At 36.4% G+C, this 21,342-nt stretch overlaps 1 protein-coding gene across 1 annotated transcript in view; it reads right to left on the bottom strand.

Moving 5' to 3' along the window:
• Positions 1-515: 515 nt before the first annotated feature.
• The window catches only part of PXDNL (peroxidasin like), a 166,006-nt gene continuing 145,179 nt past the window's right edge, over positions 516-21,342 (bottom strand). The window contains 3 exon segments of the mRNA XM_041768612.1: positions 516-697; positions 788-996; positions 3,226-3,360. Coding sequence (XP_041624546.1) covers positions 516-697; positions 788-996; positions 3,226-3,360 — 526 coding nt within the window.

Below are 21,342 nucleotides of genomic sequence, written 5' to 3'. Positions count from 1 at the left end.
ACGCAGGTGTGGTATCACGTGATAGATATGTGCTCACGTGTGGAAGCTCACATGTTCTGCTCAGAACCATCAAGTCTTAGTGCATTTCTAGGTGTCAGCAGACGTACCTCCTTTCCCTAGCCCCAGGTCACCACTTACTCCAAGTTATCTGACACTCTTGAGCCATATTCTTCTTATTTATTAAAGGAGAATAGAGCCACATTTCTTAAGAGGTATCGTGATGACAAAATAGATGCTTATAATGCACCTTAGGTAGAGTTTGGCTCGTAAAGGTGACACAGTAGACATGGCAAATTATGTTGTGCCACTAGAGAAATTTCTCTAGTTCTATCAAGACATCCCCAAATTTCCAATGAACATGGGTGCAACACCTTATAGAGACTAGTCTAAATTATCTGAGCTACTATGATTCGTTTCTCCTCTCTGTGGTCAGCTGACCCCCAGGAAGTAGATATATCCAGTCCCAAATGATTGTAGTTTGATGCTTGGCACAGGCATCTGAAGGGCAGTGAGGACTAGACACCAGGTTGATCACCAAGTTCCACCCCATTCTGCTGGGCCCTCCCCACTGTAACGAGGCTAGATCCAAATGGAGGAGGTTGGGAGGTGAAACCTCTGGCTTTCCCTTTGCCCTCTCCAACATCTGTCTGATTCCTAAAGGAAGAAGACCCTCTCTCGAGTGTTTTCCTCTGTGCACCTTTGTTTAAGAAGCAGAGACTTCAACGCTACAAATCACACAAGTGTGCACATATGCAAGTCCAGAGAGGCTGACTACACACCCCCTGACCTTCGCAGCAGTCTTGCCACATTCGAAGATCCACCTGCGGTATCTCATCGCAGCTCAGGTAATCCTGTGGGTATTTTGCCTTCACGAAGACATCGGCCTGGACTTGCTGGATGTTGTCACCATTGTCACAGAGCACACGGCCCAGGGACGCCTGCCTCAGCTGAGTGAGCTGTGCGGGAGTGAACACGCAAGGATTCTCGTACCAGAATCTGGTGGTCAGCAAGGAGAGGCGCAGAGCGAGGGGCTGAGGCAGCACTGCACTGAGCTACATGCCGGGCAGTGAGAACAGCAAAGAGCTCAGTGAAGGAGAAACATAAGGAAAGGATTATGTGTGTTCTCCAACTAAGCGTGCTTTGAATTGCCTCCAATATTTTACAAAAAGTTCTTAAATCCCATGCTTTTGAACTATCACTTTCTATTCAAGTTTTACAAAATGATTCAAAGTAAAGCTTTTAAAGATTTTTTTTAAAATGTGTTTTTTAACTTAAAATCCCATAAACTAACTTTAGAACTTACTTGAACAATTTGATATTGACATATTTGCCTAAAAGGGAAATGTTGGTTAATTATTCATACACACTCGTTCACAATATCTATTGGCTAATTAGAATAAATACATCTGATTTCAAATGAAACCATTCAGTTTTAAGACACTCTTAAAATGACCCCTTGTTCATTCCTTCAGGAAGTATTTCAGTACCATACACCAAGCACTTTTCTCATGCTAGGCATACAACGTAAGGTAGGAAGCAAAAGACTGTTGCCCCTCACATGTATATGGGCTAAGTTGTGTCCTCTCAAAATTCATATGTTGAAATCCGGCCCCCAGTACTTCAGAACATGACTTTATTTGGAGACAGGTCCATTAAAGAGGCAGTTAAGTAAAAATAAGGTCATTAGGGTGTCATGGGGGAGTTAAGTTCATAACCCAATGTGACTAGTGTCCTTATAAGAAAAGGAAATACGGCCACAGACAGGCACACAGAAGGAAGATTATGTGAAGAGAAAAGGAGAAGTTGGTCATCCACAACTCAAGGAGAGAGGCCTCAGTAGGGGCCAACCCTCCCAACCTGGATCTAGACTCAGGAACTATGAGACGATACATTTATTATTTCAGGTACCCCACCTTTTGGACTTTGTTATGGTAGCCCTAGTAAACATTCAAAAGAGGAAGACAGCTTACACCAAAAAACCAAAGCTCTTCCCAATTTGTTTAGTTTTTGACTACATATATTCTTGTTATTATCACTCAAACATATTAGCCCAATGATGTATTGCAATAAATTCGGAGTGCTAAAACTAATTTATAAAAATTAAAAGGAAATATTACACTATGAATGTTTGCCAATGTGCAATAAAAGGAATTAAATGTTACTACTTTCTTTTTATTTATTTATTTATTTATTTATTTATTTATTTATTTATTCATTTATTTTTTTTTACTACTTTCTTTATAATTCATAAATAGAAGAGATTGGGGAGAAAAAATTTAAGTAAAGAATAATTTTTTAGTAAAACTTTAACTAAAACCTAAGTTGTAAGCAGTGTTTTAAGTCCTTTATACATGATTAATCTCTGCAATAATACAAACGGTTGAATTGTCAAACAGGTTCACAAGAATCCTAGCTCTTACCCAAGATCATACTAGTGATTTGGATGATACAGCAAATGCCCTGGAACACATTTGGTTCAAGTAATAGAAGAGAACTAATAGTGTGTCCCATGCCAATCCTGGGAGGGTTGCTTAGTTTTTCAGTTTTCTTAGTTTTTATACTTAGTTAGCCTTGCAATGGAGAGATTCCATGAACTTACATCTTCTGCCAGCTGTCTTTTATAATTTCATGAATTCAAGTTGATTTACAATCAACACTTTAGGACAAACCAAGAGGTTTTTAGGAAGAATTCCCAGTTATCTTTCCACTAGTAAATGCCCTTAACTCATAGTTTTGCAGGGAGGTCTGGTCAATTGGTCTTCCATGAGGATGAAGGGATGGAGCTGCAGGCCTGATGTCAGCTCCTGCACTGCCAACATCATTTCCAGTTGCCACAATCTCTGAACCTAAGATACTACTATTAGTCAGACTTTACAGATGAGGAACAGGTTCCAGGTGTCACGCTTCATGAAGTTAAAGAGCTGCGAGTAAAGATGCTCAGATTTAAATGCATGGTAGTGACTCTAGTGCATCCTTATAACCACTGACTTCTATGCTTTTCCTAGACAGTCTGTTTCTTTTTTTCTTACAAAGATTTATAAGAATTTACAAATATGAAAGCTATCTGGTATTATCAATAGTCAGAAAAATTCTGTGACCAGTTACTATTTGTTATTTCTCATATTCAAAATATTTTGAATCTCAGAAAGTATGGAATCACACTTATACTGTTATTGTACACCTATATTTTGTTATCTTTGATAACTATAACAGATGATTCCTCACCTATCTCCATCTCTTAGCCACTGAAACTGGGTAACAAACGGGCACATAAGTGTTGGTCCCGCTCTTGTACCAGGGATCAGGTCTTCAACCATGAGGGCGGGCCAGAAGTCCATGTTGCCTGGGTTACCGTACAACCCGAAACAAAGACATACAGATATCACATGCTGGAACGTTAAAGAGACTATGACAGTATTACTTACACGAATGACTATAAAGCATTTTCTTAAATTTATACACACTAAAAAGAAAGGCAGAGATTTTTATGATTCCCATTCCACAGGTAAAAACTTTGAGATGATGGGATCACCCCGCTGGCCAGGGAACAAAGCAGTGACCTAACCAAGAACATTTAACATCAGTCATGTAACATCTACTGTGTTCTTCTTTATAATTATCCTATAAGTATATGGAATATAATTCTGTGTGTGTATATGTCTCTATCCAACTAATTCTTTCAGGAACATGTAACAAATAAGCTAATTAGCTAAATATTAAAATTTTTCCATGTCAGTATATGATAAGTGTGTTAAACAGAGTAAAAAAATAATTTGTGGAAATAATATAATGTGTTACGGAAATTTTCTCTTGTTAAAAAGACAATGACATTTGATTTGCGATCTGAAGTGATTTTTCAAAATTCTAAAAAGTTGTAATGCAAGTGACAATTTAAGCAAACAGCTTTGGACACACCATCAATTTGAAGACAGAAAATAAGACCAATAAGTACCCATGAAACTCCTTGTGAGAGTGGCTGAGACTGTTTTCTCTCTGTCCTCAAGGATAAACTTAGGAAAAACTTGACATGTTCCATACTTTAACCATTTATTTCATATGTGATTCCACAGACACCATATAGTTCAGCTTCATATGTTTTAACCTTGACACAGATAAAAAACTAATGTTCATACATCCTTTTTTTTCACTCAACAGTTTATTTGGAGATTCATTTGTACTGTTGGACTAATTTGCTTCCTTTTCTCTAGTCTATAGTAGCCCATTGGATATTCTTCCAATTTAGCTGTCTATTCTACAGGTGCTGAGTATTTGCAGTGTTTTCAGCTCTTTTACTATGAACATTGTCATACATGCCTCTTCATATGGACAAAGGTCTCACTAGACCAGGCATCTGTAAATTCTTACGACAAAGGATGAGACCGTAAATATTTTCAGCATTGTGGGCCACATTTTGCAATTACTCAATTTTTTTCCCTTTTCCAAAAAAGCCGCCAAAGACAGAACATAAAAAATGGACACAGATTTGTTCCAATAAACCTTTATTTACAAAATCAGGTAGTGGGTTAGATTTGGTCAATGGGCTGTGATTTGCAGATCCCTGCTCTAGAACATGCTCATGCGAAAGCTTCAAATACCAAGTGTGGAGCATGATGTTTTTTATTTTAGTAGATAATGCCAAAATGCTGTCCAAAATATATATGCAGTTCATATTCTCATAATGAGCAAATAGAAGTCCTCTGTGATACATATCCACATGCATATCTTCAATATTAATAGACAGGGCCCTTGCACAGTGAACTTATTTTTCAAATTTTCTGTTTAGTTTAATCTCATGGCTACTCCCCTTCTTCTCCTTTCCCCACTCCTCCTTCCTTCCCCTCCCCCTTTGGCCCCTCTCCATCCTCCCTCTCCTGTTCTTCCTCGTCCTCCTGCATTTCTTTTCTTAATTTCTCATGATAGCTGGGCTTTTTATATCTCCAAGTACTTGCTTGAGTGTCTGAGTGCTTGTTTAATTCAGATTCAAGTGTTGTATTATAGAGTCCTTCTGTTTCAATTTTTTTTTTCCCCTGGGAGAATTTTTCTCTGAAATGTTTTGATTTGCATTTTTGTTTTCTTGCTACATAGCTTTATTTGAAATAAGCTTTCTCCCTCTCTCTCCTTTATTCTAGGCATTTCATGAAATGGATTTCTAGTTCGGCAGCATACTCTTCTGTCACTGCCGTAAAGTACAGCATCCTTGATTGCAGTGGGAGACAGCAGGCACTGGTGGGTTGTATTTCTCTTTCATTCCTACAGCCATCTTCCTTTCATTTCATTCTGCATTAGCTTCCTATTAGATCTGCAAGGGTGCTATCATTTCTTTCCTTAACTTCTGTCACCGAAACATTGCTACTTCTGGTCACTTTCGGCCCTGTGACTGGTGGTGTAGACTCTGGAAATTTCCAGAGCTACATTTGGTGAGTCAGCCCTTACTGCTGAACTTTGCCCTTCTAGAGAGATTTCTTTTTTCTCATAGTTCATCCATGCCCTGATCCCCTTTCTTTTGTCCACAAAGATTTTTAAATTCTCCAACCTTCTCTCCATGCCCACAGACTTACCGTGGAAGTGGAGCTTCAATGGCAGCTCTGTTGGAACTTGGTGATTATATTCAAACTTAAAGAAATTTGAAATTCATGCCATTCTTGCCTCCTACTAATTCTGAATGTATGAGTCATGTGTTATTTGGTGTGTGCTCTTTGTCAGTCTGATAGTTTGTAGGAGGCCACATTAAGATTTAAAATCAAATGTCCATTATTTTTCTAAGACTAACTTGATGGGTATGAAATGGTATTTCATTATCATTTTTCATTATCCTGATTAATTATTTAGTTGGGCATCTGCTATATTTTGATTGGGCATCTTATTTTTACATAAAATGCCTATTTATACCATGTCTTTTTCTCATTTTCCTATTGGACTATGTTTTTCTGTCTTACTTCAGGAGTTCTGAATATATTCTGTAAGCTAATGCATTATTATCTATGTTCAAATGGATTTCTCAAGTTTGGGATTTTTTTGAAGATTTATTTATTTATTTGAGGGGGGGAAGGGCAGAGAGAGAGAGAGAGAGAGAGAGAGAGAGAATCCCAAGTAGACTCCCCACTAAGCATAGGGTCCAATGTGGGGAGTCCTCCATCCCAGGACCCTGAGATCATGACCTGAAGCCAAAGTCAAGTCAGATGCTTAACTGACTGAGGCACCCAGGTGACCCAACAGGACTTTTTGTATTAATTACTTTCATTATGTTAGACTTTGATGAAAATATTGTCTAAATTTTAAGGCTAACTTTATCAATTAATTATAATTTTTTTAACTTAAAATAGAAAACGCTTTTCTTACCCAATGCCATAAAGATATTCTCCTTTATATTTTTAAAAGTTTTAAACTTTTGTCTCTCGGATTTAAGTCCCTCATCTATTTGAAATTGATTTTCAAATGTGATGTGAGATAGGAATCCATATTCATTTTTATCCATGGATAGCCAATTGTTACAGCACCACTTATTGAGAATGTTCTCATTTCTCACTAATTTGTCTTGCACTACTTTCAAATATCATGGTTCCACACAGAAACACATATTTTTGTGTGTGGCTTTCTATTCTACTCTATCAATCCATCTGTCTATTCTTGAATCAATATCACACTACATTAATTACTAAAAGCTGTATAATAAGTGTTGCTAAGTGGAACATCAAATCACTCAATTAGATTCTTCCTGGCCATTTTCTCTATCAAGCTAATTTTAAAATCAGCCTGTTGGTGCCACAACAAAGAACTATTAAGATCTTAATTAAAATTACAATGAATGCATTATTTTAGGTGAATACTGACACATTTGAATTACTTAATCTTTTTTTAAGCTTTATATCATGTGGTCTTTATTAAAAACTAAAATACAGGAAAATTTAACAAAACATTTTGATTTCAGGGATTTGCCCAAGCATTTTTTTTTTTTTTTTAATTTCTAATTTACTTGTGCTTACAGAAGGATTTCATCTGCTTTTGCAAATTCACTGGTCATGATGAGGACATTAAAAGACCAGCTGTTACCAAAGAAATTTTGTATCTGCCATAAAATATGCACATATAAAAGCAAAGCAGAAATTCATCACATTTTGTGTGGGACATTTTTATAAGCCTACATAGTCATAGCTATCCACATAGATCTTAGCAAAATTTTTCATTTAAAAAAATTATCCAGATAGTTGTAAGAAAGGCAGAACCTCCCTTTCTTCTCTACCTTGTGTTGTGTATGGCTTACCATGAAGTCCATATTCATGAAAAATGTCAGCTCTTAATTTCATTATGTTTTCTGCTTACCTCTGATTATTTAGGAACATTTACAGTCAGTATTAAGCTTCAAGGCAAAGAAATGGAAATGGTCTTTTTCTGTAAGTCTTCTTTCATTTTTGTTCAGTAGAATTACTGAATCTCAGTCCTCCTGAGCAAAATCCACGTCTCCGTTTCTTAAGTACTCTTTAGTAACTACCCTGAGAGTTCTTTGATATCAGAGAGGGTGACAAACATGAGAGACTCCTAAGTCTGGGAAACAAACAGGGGGTACTGGAAGGGGAGGTGGGTGGGTGGATGGGGTGGATGGGGTGACTGGGTGATGGGCACTGAGGGGGGCACTCGACCGGATGAGCACTTGGTGTTATGCTCTATGTTGCAAATCAAACTACAATAAAAACATATACAAAAAATTTCTTCCTAACACATTGCATGGCTTTTGTTAATCTTTTCTTCTCAGTCGGTATTGCAATTTGATTTTTCTTATATTCCTCTTAGTTTACTATGTACAGAATTTGCAAGAAATAGTTATGATAGTTTTATTTTATCCTTTCCAGTATTTATCTCTTTCTTATTTTACTGCCTCCCTATGGTTTTCAATACAATTTTGAATATTAATCACAGTAGTTGCCATCCTTGTCTTATTCATGTGTTTAAATGAAATGCTTTTAACATTTAATCAATTGCAGTAGATTTTTTTGAGCTGCTCTTTATTAAGTCAGGATGTTCCATTTTCTTAAAATACTAAGAGCTTTTCTTAAATTTAAGAGAGATGCTACATTTTACCTGAGATATTTTTTTCTACAAACACTGAAATTACCATTTTCCTTTTTAATATTCATGACATAAATTCTATCAGCACTTTAAAAATGTCAGATCAATTATATTAGCAGAATAAACCTCTTTTTCATCATGTTTTATATATACATTGCTTGACTTCAAACAGAAGTTTTTATCTAGGGTTGCCTGAGTGGCTCAGTTGGTTAGGTGTCTGCCTCAGCTCCCATCATGATCTCAGGGTGCTGGGATCTAGTCCCACATCCAGCTCCCCATCCAGCTCCCCATCCAGCCCCACATCCAGCCCTGCATCCATCAGGCTTCTCTTTCAGTGGGGAGTCTTGCTCTTCCCCCTCCCCATGCTTTCTCCCTCTCTCTCTAAAATAAATAAATTTAAAAAGAATAAGTTTTTATCTAAATTTATATGATACTGTCTTTATTTTTTTAAAGGTTTTATATATTTATTCATGAAAGACAGGGAGGGAGAGAGAAAGCGAGAGAGAGGCAGAGACACAGGCAGAGGGAGAAGCAGGCTCCATGCAGGGAGCCTGATGTGGGACTCGATCCGCGGACTCTAGGATCATGCCCTGGGCAGAAGACAGGCGCTTAACCGCTGAGCCACCCAGGCGTCCTGCTTTTATGTTTTTTAAATGTTAAAATAGTACTAGCCCCTAAAAGTAAGTTAATGTACTGTGTCCCCTGTTTGTATATTTTCATTAAAACTCCAAAGGCCTTAGGACTTTAGGACTAAATTGAATATTATATTGATTTCAAGAACAAGTGTCCAAATTTATTTTGAAAGCTTCTTTCCCATTTAAAGTCGTAACATCTAGCATATTTTGCCACAGCATTTGGTTTCTCTTTATTGCTGTGTCCTCTGCCTTACATTTTTTTTTCTTTTTTTAAAATTTTTATTTATTTGAGAGAGAGAGAGAGAGAGAGAGAGGTAGAGACACAGACAGAGGAGAAGCAGGCTCCATGTGGGGAGGCTGATGTGAGACTCAATCCTGGGACTCCAGGATCACACCCTGGGCAGAAGGCAGGGGCTAAATGGCTGAGCCACCCAGGCATCCCCCTGCCCTATATTTTCAAGAAAATAAGTTAAAAAATTGTAACTTAAAAGTAAATTTTAATTATTGTTGTGAGTTGGGTGATGTCCTGAAAGATATGTTGAGCCCTGAGCACCTGTGAATGTGCTCTTACAATTTGAAAGTAGGTTCGTTAAGGATGCAATCAGTTAAGATGAGGTTAGGAGGGTGGGCTTGAATCCAGTATCTATATGACTGATGTCCTTATAAGAAGAGGAAAATCTGAACACAGATACTAGTGAGAACACCATGAGATGACAGAGGCAAAGATGATACTTCACAGTAGCAGGCCAAGGAATGCCAAGGATTGCTGGCAAATCACCAGGAGCTAAGAAGAGGCAAACAATGTGCCCCTCTAATACAAGTTTTAGAGGCATCATGATCCTGCTGAGGCTTTAAATTCAGACTTCTCACCTCCAGAACTGTGAGACAATAAATTTCAGTTATCTTCAGGCACCCAGTTTGTGGTACTTTGTTATGGCAGCGCTAGGAAACCAAGACAATTATTAGCTCCCATAATTCCACACAAAAGCCATTGCCAGTTTCTGAAATAGTTTTCCTGCTAAAATGTTCATTGTCCTGTTCCCATACTTTTTTATAAATGTAATGTGATTTTGATCGCCTTTGAAGGTATCACTGAATTAATTTCTTAGATTCAGTAGTAAAGATGTTGCATTCTGAATGGTTAAAATGAAATTATACAGCATATGACAAATAACGGTCAGGCTCCTCGCGGGGAGCCTCTTCTCCCTCTGCCTATGTCCCTGCCTCCCTCTCTGTATCTCTCAGGAATAAATAAATAAATCTTAAAACATATACGATGAATAATGGTTAGTGCAAATCATAAGGTTAAAAAAAGATGAAGTTAGTGTCTGGGAATTGTTAAGAGCTCATACAAGAAATGATAGTTTGAGGTTATAGAAATTAGAACATTGAACTTTCCCAGATAAGGTCATCTTGGTTTTGTTCATTTCAGTCCTGTAATACTGATGATTTGTGTTTCATCTCTTAGCCAACTCGGCTCAACCACGCCTATCCTTATCGTAACTAACTGCTTTTATTGTGGCTTACCACACAGCTCCAAGAAATATTTAAGAGCCTTTTAAAGTTACTTAGTACAGATGTCATATTGAGTGACTTATTAATCATATATGGCTTAGGTTTGAAACAGTAACAGTAATGAACTCCAGCCTCATCAGAGGCAAGTCTGAAATCAATGAGTTCTCAAAACATTTTCTACTGATTCATCTGCATTTACTCAGGAGAACATCAGCTCTTCTTTTTTTTTTTTTTAATTTTAAAATTATAAGATGTACATTTCTTTCGTGGTTGTAACTAGTAACTAGGAGGAATACAAAGCAGCTTCGATGTTTGACTCCTTTGGTATGTCAGTTCACTTCTTTAGATTTCCTCCCCAAAGCTAATAGTAAACGTTGATTCCATACTCAAAAATACCAATCCGTCATAAAGGTGGCATGGTTATTGATGAGGAAAACAAAGTCAAGAAAAATGTGGCTTAAATTAAATCTACTTAGATTGCCCCCCACTGATAGATACCTGAAACATTCAGAGTGGGACCTGCTTCAAAAAACCCTTGACTGCCTTAATGCCTTAACCCTTAATGTTTTATTAAAGACTAAAAGTAACTTTATGTTAACAGCAGCCGGCCCCTCAAGGTCCTGAAAGCCTTGCTTGCAAATCCTTAGAGACTTATGCTCACTCTAACCCCTGCTAACTAAAATGTATGTAATCAGTCACTGCTCACCATCTCAGTGTCGCTCTTTCTGGCCGTGGGTCCTGTCCCTGCACTATAATAAAATAATTTTTTTGCACCATAAAGTGTCTCAAGACTTCTTTCTTGACCATTGGGCTCAACAATCCCACAGCAGGGACTACTGTAGAGAGTTATATAATCCCGGGGCACCTGGGTGGCTCAGTTGGTTAAGCAGCTGCCTTCGGCTCAGGTCATGATCCTAGGATCCCAGGATCCCCAGGTCCCAGGATCCCCAGATCTGGCTCCCTGCTCAACAAATGGGGAGTCTGTTTCACCCTTTCCCTCTGTCCCTCCTCCCACTTGTGTGCTCTTTCTCTCTCAAATAAATAAATAAAATCTTAAAAAAAAAAGTTATATAACCTGAGATGGCATCTGATCAGCACTGTTCCTGAGTGTGACAACAGCAGTGTACAACCTTCTTTCTGTTGAGGGCAGGAGTAAACTAGAAGGTTCCAGGTACTTTTGACCATAACAATGGCCTAAGTACTGCATTAGTGTGCACTGCCCAAAGCGAGTGTGAAAACTCTCTTCAGAAATAGTCTTCCATCTTTGATAAATGTAACATTTAACTGTGTTTCATTAAATTTAGTTTCTAATCTTTTTTATGACTGCAAAACAAACCGCAGGTAGACCAATAAGAGTAAACAAAGTCTAGCTATGTTTAAAGTGGTATTTTTGTTACGATTCGGATGTACAGAATTGGAAGAAAAGATTTGCAAACTTTGGAATAAGCTATTGCATGCCAGAAAGACAATGATATAATCCACATCTAATTTTGTAACAATATTTTGACTTAAAGGTGGCTCTAGAAAGAAGAATTATCATAAGAACTTTCAACTGGATCATCCTAAGAGACACCAGGGTAGAATGTCCTATATGGAACTTTTTTAAGGGCTCTCCGTGCTTCCTGATTCAGAGTGAAAAACAGATAATGCAGCAAGGTATGATTTCAATGAAACAAATAAAAGCCTTCACAACAAACACGGAGGAAAGGTGCTGGGTAAGAAAGTGACCTTGTGGAAAAGCTCTCCGACACTCTGAATTTTTAGAATAAATGTGATCATTTAGTAGCTTTTAGAGAGAAAATATGAAACATGTCCTTCAGAAAAGCAAAATGGCCTTGTGTACTCTCACACAAGATAACATTTCTTCTGCCTCAGGATGATTGCTTCAATTTGTGAGAAATGAATGACATAAACTATCAAAGAAATTAAAAGAATGAGAACATACTACCTTAACAGTGTGATTAGTCAGACCAGAAACATTGTACGATATAACTTTATGGTTGATTCAAAGTCACTAAAACACCAGAAAGAAAAATTAGTTCCTTTAACCTTGAAGAAAAATTCCTGAAAATACTTTTGACTGGAAGCTTATCTCAGAATTCTAAATGTTTTCTGAAAGATTTTAATGACACCATACTGTTTTTCCTTTAAAATTCTTCTACAATTAAAATTTTATGCATTTTGGAAAACCATAAAGCTGTATCTTTAAGAAACATTACCTCTGCAACTGAAATGGCACAGAAAAATTAAGCAAATAGGGGAAATAAATTGTCACTTTTTTCTTTTTGAACAAATATATAATGCAATCAATTTTTTGCTTTTACAAGAGGAGAAACTTTACTCTCTACTACAACTTCACAGGAGGAAAATAATCTAGGCTACTTTACATAACATTTTATAGAGAACTAAAAATGCTAATAGTCATCACATTTTCAGGAGCAGAGTACAGTACATAGAACTCTGTGATTATATATAATAATAAAAAAAATCATGGAAATTCTATCTTATGGTCAGTTAGAGGAAAAAGAAAAGAAAAGGGTCCAAAAAGAAAAAATAAACAAAAAGAACAAGAAGAAAAAAAACATAAAGTCAAGGCAGAGAATTAAGAGCAAGAGATACAACCAAGCATCATAGAGACTGGGTAAACTTCCTCACAGAAAAAGGGACAGGTTCATATCCATCAGAAATTCATGTCATGGAGCACCAACATATTTGAAAAACAGAGAGAAAATCTTTCATGATAATAATATTTGGATGTTTACAGCATGAAAAATAGTAACAATTAAATCCCACCCCCCTCAACTTTTTTAGCCCAGCGGTAGACATAGATGAGGAATTTGACTTTTGGTATATTCTCCATTGTCAGTATAAAATACTGAAAAAAATTTTTATTAAGTTCTACTCACATATAGTAACCATTTGAAATCTCTGGCTCTCGGAAGTGTTCCCTTTTTGCTTAAAAGATTCCTTAACAAGTAAGTATTGGATGTTAAAGACGTGTAATCCCCCAAAAGAGACTTCTCATAATATAATAACCAAAAAGGCAGGAAAATAACTGAAAGAGGAAAGGAAACGTATTTTTCACTGTGTGAGACAATAGTATCGAATGTCATGTCTATAAACCACATAAAATGATCTGATCCACATCTTGTGGTAAGCATCCCACACTTAAGGAAATACAGTAAAAGCCTTGGTTTTAATTTCTGATTATGACATACACAATTAACTATTTCATTCAGTCCACAGATTCTTAATGACTTTTAGAGTTTTCTAGACATGAGTCTGGGATTAAGAATTGAACTAATTGACAGACTCTGCTCTAAAAAGGTGCAGGCCAATCAGGAGGCATAAACAGATATTTAAAACAGACTGTAGTATATAAAATAATACGTAAAAGTATGTTGACAAAAACAGAGATTTATTCTACACCTCTGAAGTCATGCTCTATATATCATAGTAGTTGTAAGAGAAATAATAATATGATATTGAGATGAGAAAAAGATAATAAATGAAAAAGAGTGGTGATAGATGATAATAGATGATAGATAGATAAGAGAGTCTTTTCTGTATGCAAGCGTAAGTGATCAGCATTTTATTTTTATTGTCCTATTTGATGTTAACTGTAAACATTTGATTTATAAATTTCATTTGTGTCTCCCAAACTGCAAAACAATTTTGATTTAGTACCATCTGAACCTCTTCCATTCTGATCCATGACTATTTCAGAAGTTCTCCATCCAAATCCAATTTCCCACTCTTTACCTTTGCACATTCACAGATGAACTATGTTCCTTCTTCACAGAGCAAATAAAACCCACGGCCAGGACTTCCTCAACCATCCACACAAACTCTGACACTGCTAACATCTCATCATCTTCATCTTCTCCCTTACAATTCTCCCTTCAAGACAATATTCTAAAGTGGTGAAAATTCTCAAATTATTCTCAAAAGCGGTCTCGCTTTTGTATCTCCTATTACTCACTTGTCCTAATATGGCATATCGCATTGAAAATAAAAAGGCACGTTAACTACTGGTAATAGATCCTTCCTAGGTTTCCAGATGGGAATAGCTGTTGAGGGGCCATGAGTACATTGTATTTGGGATGCCAAGTCCAATAAAATAGGAACTGCTGGTTGCCATGAGAATCATGGTTTAGAAGAATTCTGAGATCACATCCAGGTTCAGTGAGAAAGAACCAAGAGTTTAGCAGTGTTTGAAGCAGACATAATAGAAGGTGACTGGTCAGGCAACTGCTAGTTATTTGCCTATTCCCAGCTAATGTTTCAATATTCATTACCAAGTTGACTGTGTGTCTTTTATTAAGCAAATAGCAGGAACATGGCAGACGTTTCATAAATACTTATTAAGTAACTTAACTAATAATTGAATGAATAGGTGAATATAATGATAAAAAAAATGTTTCTATCCCCAGAATACTAAGAATTATACGGCTGTTGTTGTGACTGTTATTATTACTTTCATCTTGAATGCGTGTTCAATTTTACCAAATGTCATTTTGTCATACTCTGAGATGATTGTGTGGGTTTTATAATTGGACATTCTACTGTGGTCATTATACTGATACTGACTCAGTCTTATATTCCTGAAATTATCTCTCCTTAATCACACTGAATTATTCTACCACTATTCATTATTTGACTGAGAGACACTTCAAAGATTTTTCATTCCTTATCAAAAAAAGATATTAAGATATGACTTTATTGATGCTGTCCTAAGGTTTATTACCAGAACTAGGCTAGTTTCATCTAATTAATTGAGTAGAGTTTCATCTCTTTATATATTCCATCATACAATGTGTTCTTTACAATTTGAAAGATTTTGCCTATTTAGAGCCCAGAGCCTTGGGCTATTTCAAATTTCTAAAGGCTCGAATTTGACAATGTATCTTTCATTCTCCTAAGATCAATTAGAAAATTATGAAGTTTTCAAAATTATTTTCATAGAAATAAAAATAGCAATTTTTAAGAAATTCTGCTTATTTTATGTTTTTATTATTTCCAGCCCCTGGCTATATTAATTAATTACTCTTATTTTTCACCTTTCCACTTCGTGAATTTTTGCTTTCATTCTTTCCAACTTCAGTTAGACACTTAAAATAACTAAGAAATAAATGTCTGCGAAGCCCAGCCTGTGGGATTTGTAGTTGTTGATTACCATAACCTAGCCTACCTTAAGGGTGCAGGCTTCAAAGATACAGGTTTGTTCTATTTCCTAGGTTAGGTAGGCAGTAGATGGGTACATTGCTCATTAAATCTGAAGACTCAAGCCTTTCTTCCACTCTTTAACTCTTTGCATTAATTTTTTCACTGTATCTTCCCTAGATTCCTTTTTCTATCTTTCGGAACATCTATAAATATTTGGCATTTTCAATCTTTCTGCACGTCTCTTAATCTTTCTTATGATTTACTTTTTTATCTGTTAGTACTACATGTTGAGTGATTCCTGCAAGTTTCCAGTTCACTAATTCTTTATTCTAATTGATTGTTTGAGATATCTATTAAGATATTAATTTCAATTCTGTCCATCATGTTTTAAAATTCTATTTACTTTTCAAATATCTGTATTTCTTATATTTTCCTTTTATTTTAACATGCTGTCTATAGATTCTTTCACTTATTTATGTTAAACTTTCACAGTATTTTTCAAATTGATCTGTTCTCCCTTGATTTGGGATCCCAATACCTTCTTTGTTTTGTTTTGTTTATTGCTTTACATTTATTCTCATTGCTGGTTATCTTATGGCTATGTATCCACCCAATCAGTTTTTAATTGGTGTGCATATGTGACAGAGGGAACTTCTGGGGAGTCTGTTTTCGTTTCTGTGATTGTCCATATGTGCAGGCTTGTGGAAGACTCACACGGTGATTTCACCCAAGATTTTGCCAAGATCTTAGTGGTTTCTTGCCTTCCAGAGCAGTTTCTGTGCTAATGTGTCAGCTGGTCTCTCCAGCATCATGGTGTCTGAGTAAACTCAAATTTCTCTCCTGTGTAACATAGGCTTAGATAAAAATTTCACAAAGCTTTCTGTTTTATTCCAGCATCAGTCCCTGATGTTTAGTCAAGAAACTATCTTGCTGCTTCCTCTTTCCTAATGGGAAGTGTTTTTCTGATTCTCTTCTTCCTTTGAATAGATGAAGCAGCCTTTACGCAGGGAGCTCTGCTTCAGCCCTCTACCTACAGTAGGCTGAAGGCCATGTCCTTGCCCTGGGTGGTATTAAAACCCCCACCTCTGATTCCTAGAAACACTGGTCATGTATCATAACTCCTGGGCCAAGACTGCATTCACCACTGATTTCTCCTTGGCTTTTAGTTTCTTTGTCTTTTATGGCATATAAAATTGTCCTTTATTTTGAGTTTTAATGTATAAAATCCTTCTTTATATTTTTTTTTTCAATAATTCTAAGAAAAGGCTCAACAAAAAGAAGCTTACTTTACTGAATTGGTTATTTCCCAAGAAATTCTTTTGAAGTCAGACTGTCACTGAAAGGAGGCTATCAGTCAAATTCCTTATAGAACATGTCATACTCTTTGTAAGGTTGCCTTTCTGCCATTTTCCAATAGTGGGATAGGTAAGAACAACAAAGAAAAATTTTAATATTATATTCAGTACAATATGTTTGCATATTTTAATTTTATTTTCAAATGTTACTTCAGGTAGTTAAAAACAGAAATGGAGCTAGCTAATTCACTGACTATAGAATTCATATTTTTAAAAAAAATCTACCTTATCTAAAAAAGGTTATAAAGTACCATTCAGAGCTAATGCAATAATGGAGATATAGACCAAACTATCCAAAATTTGCAAAGAGCATCTGGTGTTACACAGAATGAAAAAAAAATTATTAACTTAATCCAATATCATTTTTTAAAGATTTTATTTATTTATTCATGAGAGACACAGAGAGAGAGGCAGAGACATAGGCAGAGGGAGAAGCAGGCTCTCTGTGGGGATCCCGATGTGGGACTCGATCCCAGGACCCTAGGATCATGCCTTGAGCCAAGGGCAGACACTCAACCACTGAGCCACCCAGCATCCCTGAGTTAATCCAAAGTTTAAAAACATTCTAAACTGATTCCCATTCATTTATGTCTTCCTTAAACTCAAGTGTTATCAAAAGGGAATATTTTAGAATGTTCTATGAATTTCCTATGTCTTAGCCAAAGAATAACATGCTTACGGAACTGAACCCTACACAGGTTATGTAATTACCCCAAATTCTCAAAGTTGATTACTATGACCCTAGAATAAAATCCAGATTGTATCACTAGTCCTATACCTTTTCTAATACTCTTGCTTTCTTCACATTGATTATGAATCAAATAAATATGAATATTAATTGGCACATTCCTTTCCTAACTTACCAAGCACTTAAAAAATGTTTTCTGTGTATTCTACTAACTTTGCATGTTAAACATTTTTCTCATCCACTAAAGCAGAAAATCACATCTATTACTCTCCCTAATTCAAGCTAACAAGTGAAGATGTAGATTCAAGGTTTCCTGGGATTTTTATTTGCCTAGTGAGGCAACCAGCCAATCTAATTGAATAGTACAAAGCACAGATTTTTTTTTTTTAAGATTTTATTTATTTATTCATGAGAGACATGAGAGAGAGAGATAGAGACATAGGGAGAGAGAGAACCCCAGGATTACGACCTGAGCTGAAGGGAGATGCTCAACTATTGAGCTACCCAGGCATCCCCAAAGCACAGTGACAATAGTGTGCTTTATATTATGAGGTTAGAAGAAACTGTTTGATAGTCATATAAATTAGTAATATCAAGTTCCTCAATAATTTTAATACAAAGAGTAGAGATTATGTAACAGATTATTCTGATTTCATTTTGATATCTATTTTTTGAGAAAACAACTTTGGGTTATACATAACATGTAATGACTTGCAAAATATAGAGTCAATGTCCTTTGCTTCCAATCTGAACTGTACCTTTCATGTGAATGTCGTGCTATCACAAGCAGGAGAGGGAAGACTGGCTACCATGGATACACATTCTTTCCAGCTTTACTTACAGAATATTTTTCTTTAATTTTCTTGAATTAACACTACTGACAACCAGAAGCTAAAGCAGATTCATTCAAACATGGCATCCTAATGTGTCCTTACAGCTAGCATTCACTGGGGGCTTCTTAGTTGCCAGGCACTGCTGAGTTTGACTTTGACATGCCTTACATAATTTAATCTTCTCAATAAACGTATGAGATTTTTACTATTATTGTCCCTTTAGAGAGGAGAAATATGAGACCAGGAAAGAATACCAAAAGCTACGCAATAAGAAGAAATCAGAGAGAGCCAGAACCCTTGTGGTCTGACATCAAAGCCTTTGTTTCTATGTGCTGTGTTGTTTCTCACAACCTCTTTTGTTCCACCAAATGCAAAACACCACCACTAACAATTTTTAAAAAGTAAAGAAAAGAAATTATTGGCGATGATAAGTTTTGCATGATGACTATGCAACTTTCACCTCTTCTCCCCCCACAAAGATAAGCATGTCCTAATCTCTGGCAACTGGGAATATGTTCACTATCATAGCAAAAGAGCCATTGAAAATGTGAATAAATTGAGGATGTTGAGATGGGAGATGACCGTGGACTGACTACCTGTGTGATCACACATGTCCTTCACAATAGACAAGAAGCTGAAGAGTTGGTCAGGGAGAGTTGACTGCAGAATAGTGTCAGAATGATATGATGTGAGAAACTCAACCAGCATTGCTGGCCCTCTTGGTGGAAGAAGGAGCACAGGCCAAGCAATCCAGGCAGGCTGTCTCCACAAGCTGGAAAGGTAAGCAAATGGATTCTCTCTCCTGGAGCCTGCAGAAAGAGCATCATGATTTAGGCCAACAATACAAATTTCAGACTTCTTACCTCTAGAACTGTAAGATAATTAATTTATGTCATTTTAAGCCACTGTGTTGGTTGTAATTTGTTGCAGCAGTCACAGGAAATGAATACATAACTGTATATTACTCTAGTTTGGCTGTGGATAAAGCCTAGACTTTGGAATCAGATAAATTAACATTAAAATTTGCATTCTCTACTTGTCAACTCTGTGTCCTTGGGAAAGTTAACACTAGTTCACAGGATAATGGCCTGGAAAGTGTATAAGGCTTCATGGCATATATAGAAAAGATCCATCTGAACTATTCTATTCATTTTGAAACATGAAGAATTATGTAAACAAAAATAGAATCTCATATATTAAATCGTTGCCTTATAAAATCTATAATATTTAAAAGATTAACAGGAAAGACTAACTTCCATTTAGGAATATTTTGGTATGTCAATGTCTCATTTTTATATGAGAAAATTATGTCTAAAATGAAAAATATTATTCCCAAGTCTTGAGGTAAATTAGAATAATTCATTCAAAGACTATCATTCTTTTATTGTGTTTTTATTCTACTAAATTTTGATATTAAATTAAATAGAGGGTAATAAATATTTTTGGGTTTTCAGGCCACACAATCTTTACTGCAACTACTCAACCCTGCCATTATAGTGGGAAACTGATCACAGATATTATGCAAATGAATGGGTACTGCTGTGTAACAATAAAACTATTTATAAGAACAGGTGGCCAGCCTCTAAGCTGTAGTTTGCCAAACCCCGTGTTAGAGTCTGGCGTTAGGAGTATTCACATTTACTCTGATGTTTTAGCATTCATAGGGCAGTCTCTCACTTCAAGTGACTGGGGGTATATGGCCCAGGTCCTATGGTCACAAATGCCTGGAAGTCCTTGGCCTGCCCAGGAGTTCCCCAAGGGATTGGGGCCTCTATCTCAGGACCACTCATATATAGTCATTGGAAAACCCCCAAGCACAACTTGGGACTGACCTAAACAGGCACAATGGTAATTATATGTCTGCCTTGCATGCTGCAAAGATGCTAACTCTAGGAGATATGTGCTCAGACAAGGAAAAATATCTGTGGTGAGTATGTCCAGTTATTGAGTAACTGACTACTCAGAGCCAGATTTACCACGAAGCAAATAAAAATAACTGTTCAGAGCTAGAACCACCAGGGTCCCCTCCCAAGCCCTGAGAAAAGGACTGTGATGTGTTCACGTGGTCACATGTGTTAAGATGTGTATATGGATACACAGTAAGCCTTGCAATCCTGGACCATCTCCTGACTTTGTAAACACTGTTGCAGATACTGGGCAAATCACAAAACAGCCCTCATGATGACTGAAATGGCACTTAGAAGGTTCTCTGAAATCACACGTTAGAGATCACCAAATGTGAGAATGCCATTTAATTTACCTGTGCCGCCTCCTCTTCCCAATCCTGGTTGATAAATAACAATAACCTAACAACTGTCTGTTGTGATAACTGAACTGATGTGATACTGAAAGGACCAATGCTCTTCATGCAAAGAGAAAAGCCAAGTCATTGAAAAAGGAAGTTTTTCAAAGACAAGGATTTACTAAAGAGATTAGAAACAAGGAAACAAAACAATTATATGACAAAAGAAACTACCAAAATTTTTCTCAAAGAGGCATATGTTTAATTAAAAAAAGAAAGGTGAAATTATGGAAGAGAGGACATTGAAGGATTAACAAACATTTATAATTTGGTTTCCAAGGGAAGAAAATAATGCCCTAGAGTAACTGAACAGACATGAATGTTAGAAGACATCACAATAGGACAAGATATATTGGAAAACAGGCAACACATGGCTATGTTATTGCCTTCTTTCTTTTTTCCTTTTTTTAGCAGAGAAAAAAATAGCTTTGGAAAACCTAAAAAAAAATCTATTACTGCCTAATGAGACCCATACTTACTTCAATTGACTTTCAGGGCAGTTAGCCTGCCTGCCTCTAAATCACCAGCATAATGTCATTGGATAATGGGACTGTCACAATATAATTCCATAGCTACCCCACTGCTCCTTTCTTCATTTTCTAAGGGAAGATTATATAAGATTATAACAAATTATGGCTACATATGCCTCTCTTGCTACAGGTACTGACACTAATGGATCTTAGCTCCACTTGGCTGAAAAATAAATCTGTTCTATAGATTCGCAATAAACAGGCCCACAGTCAGGGAAATCGGCTTCAGCAGACCACCCACAGTTCTGAGAAAA

Source organism: Vulpes lagopus, chromosome 9 (genome assembly GCF_018345385.1).
Source record: "Vulpes lagopus strain Blue_001 chromosome 9, ASM1834538v1, whole genome shotgun sequence".
Taxonomy (NCBI): domain Eukaryota; kingdom Metazoa; phylum Chordata; class Mammalia; order Carnivora; family Canidae; genus Vulpes; species Vulpes lagopus.
Note: the sequence above shows the minus strand (reverse complement) of the source record. Positions and strands in the feature narration are given on the sequence as shown.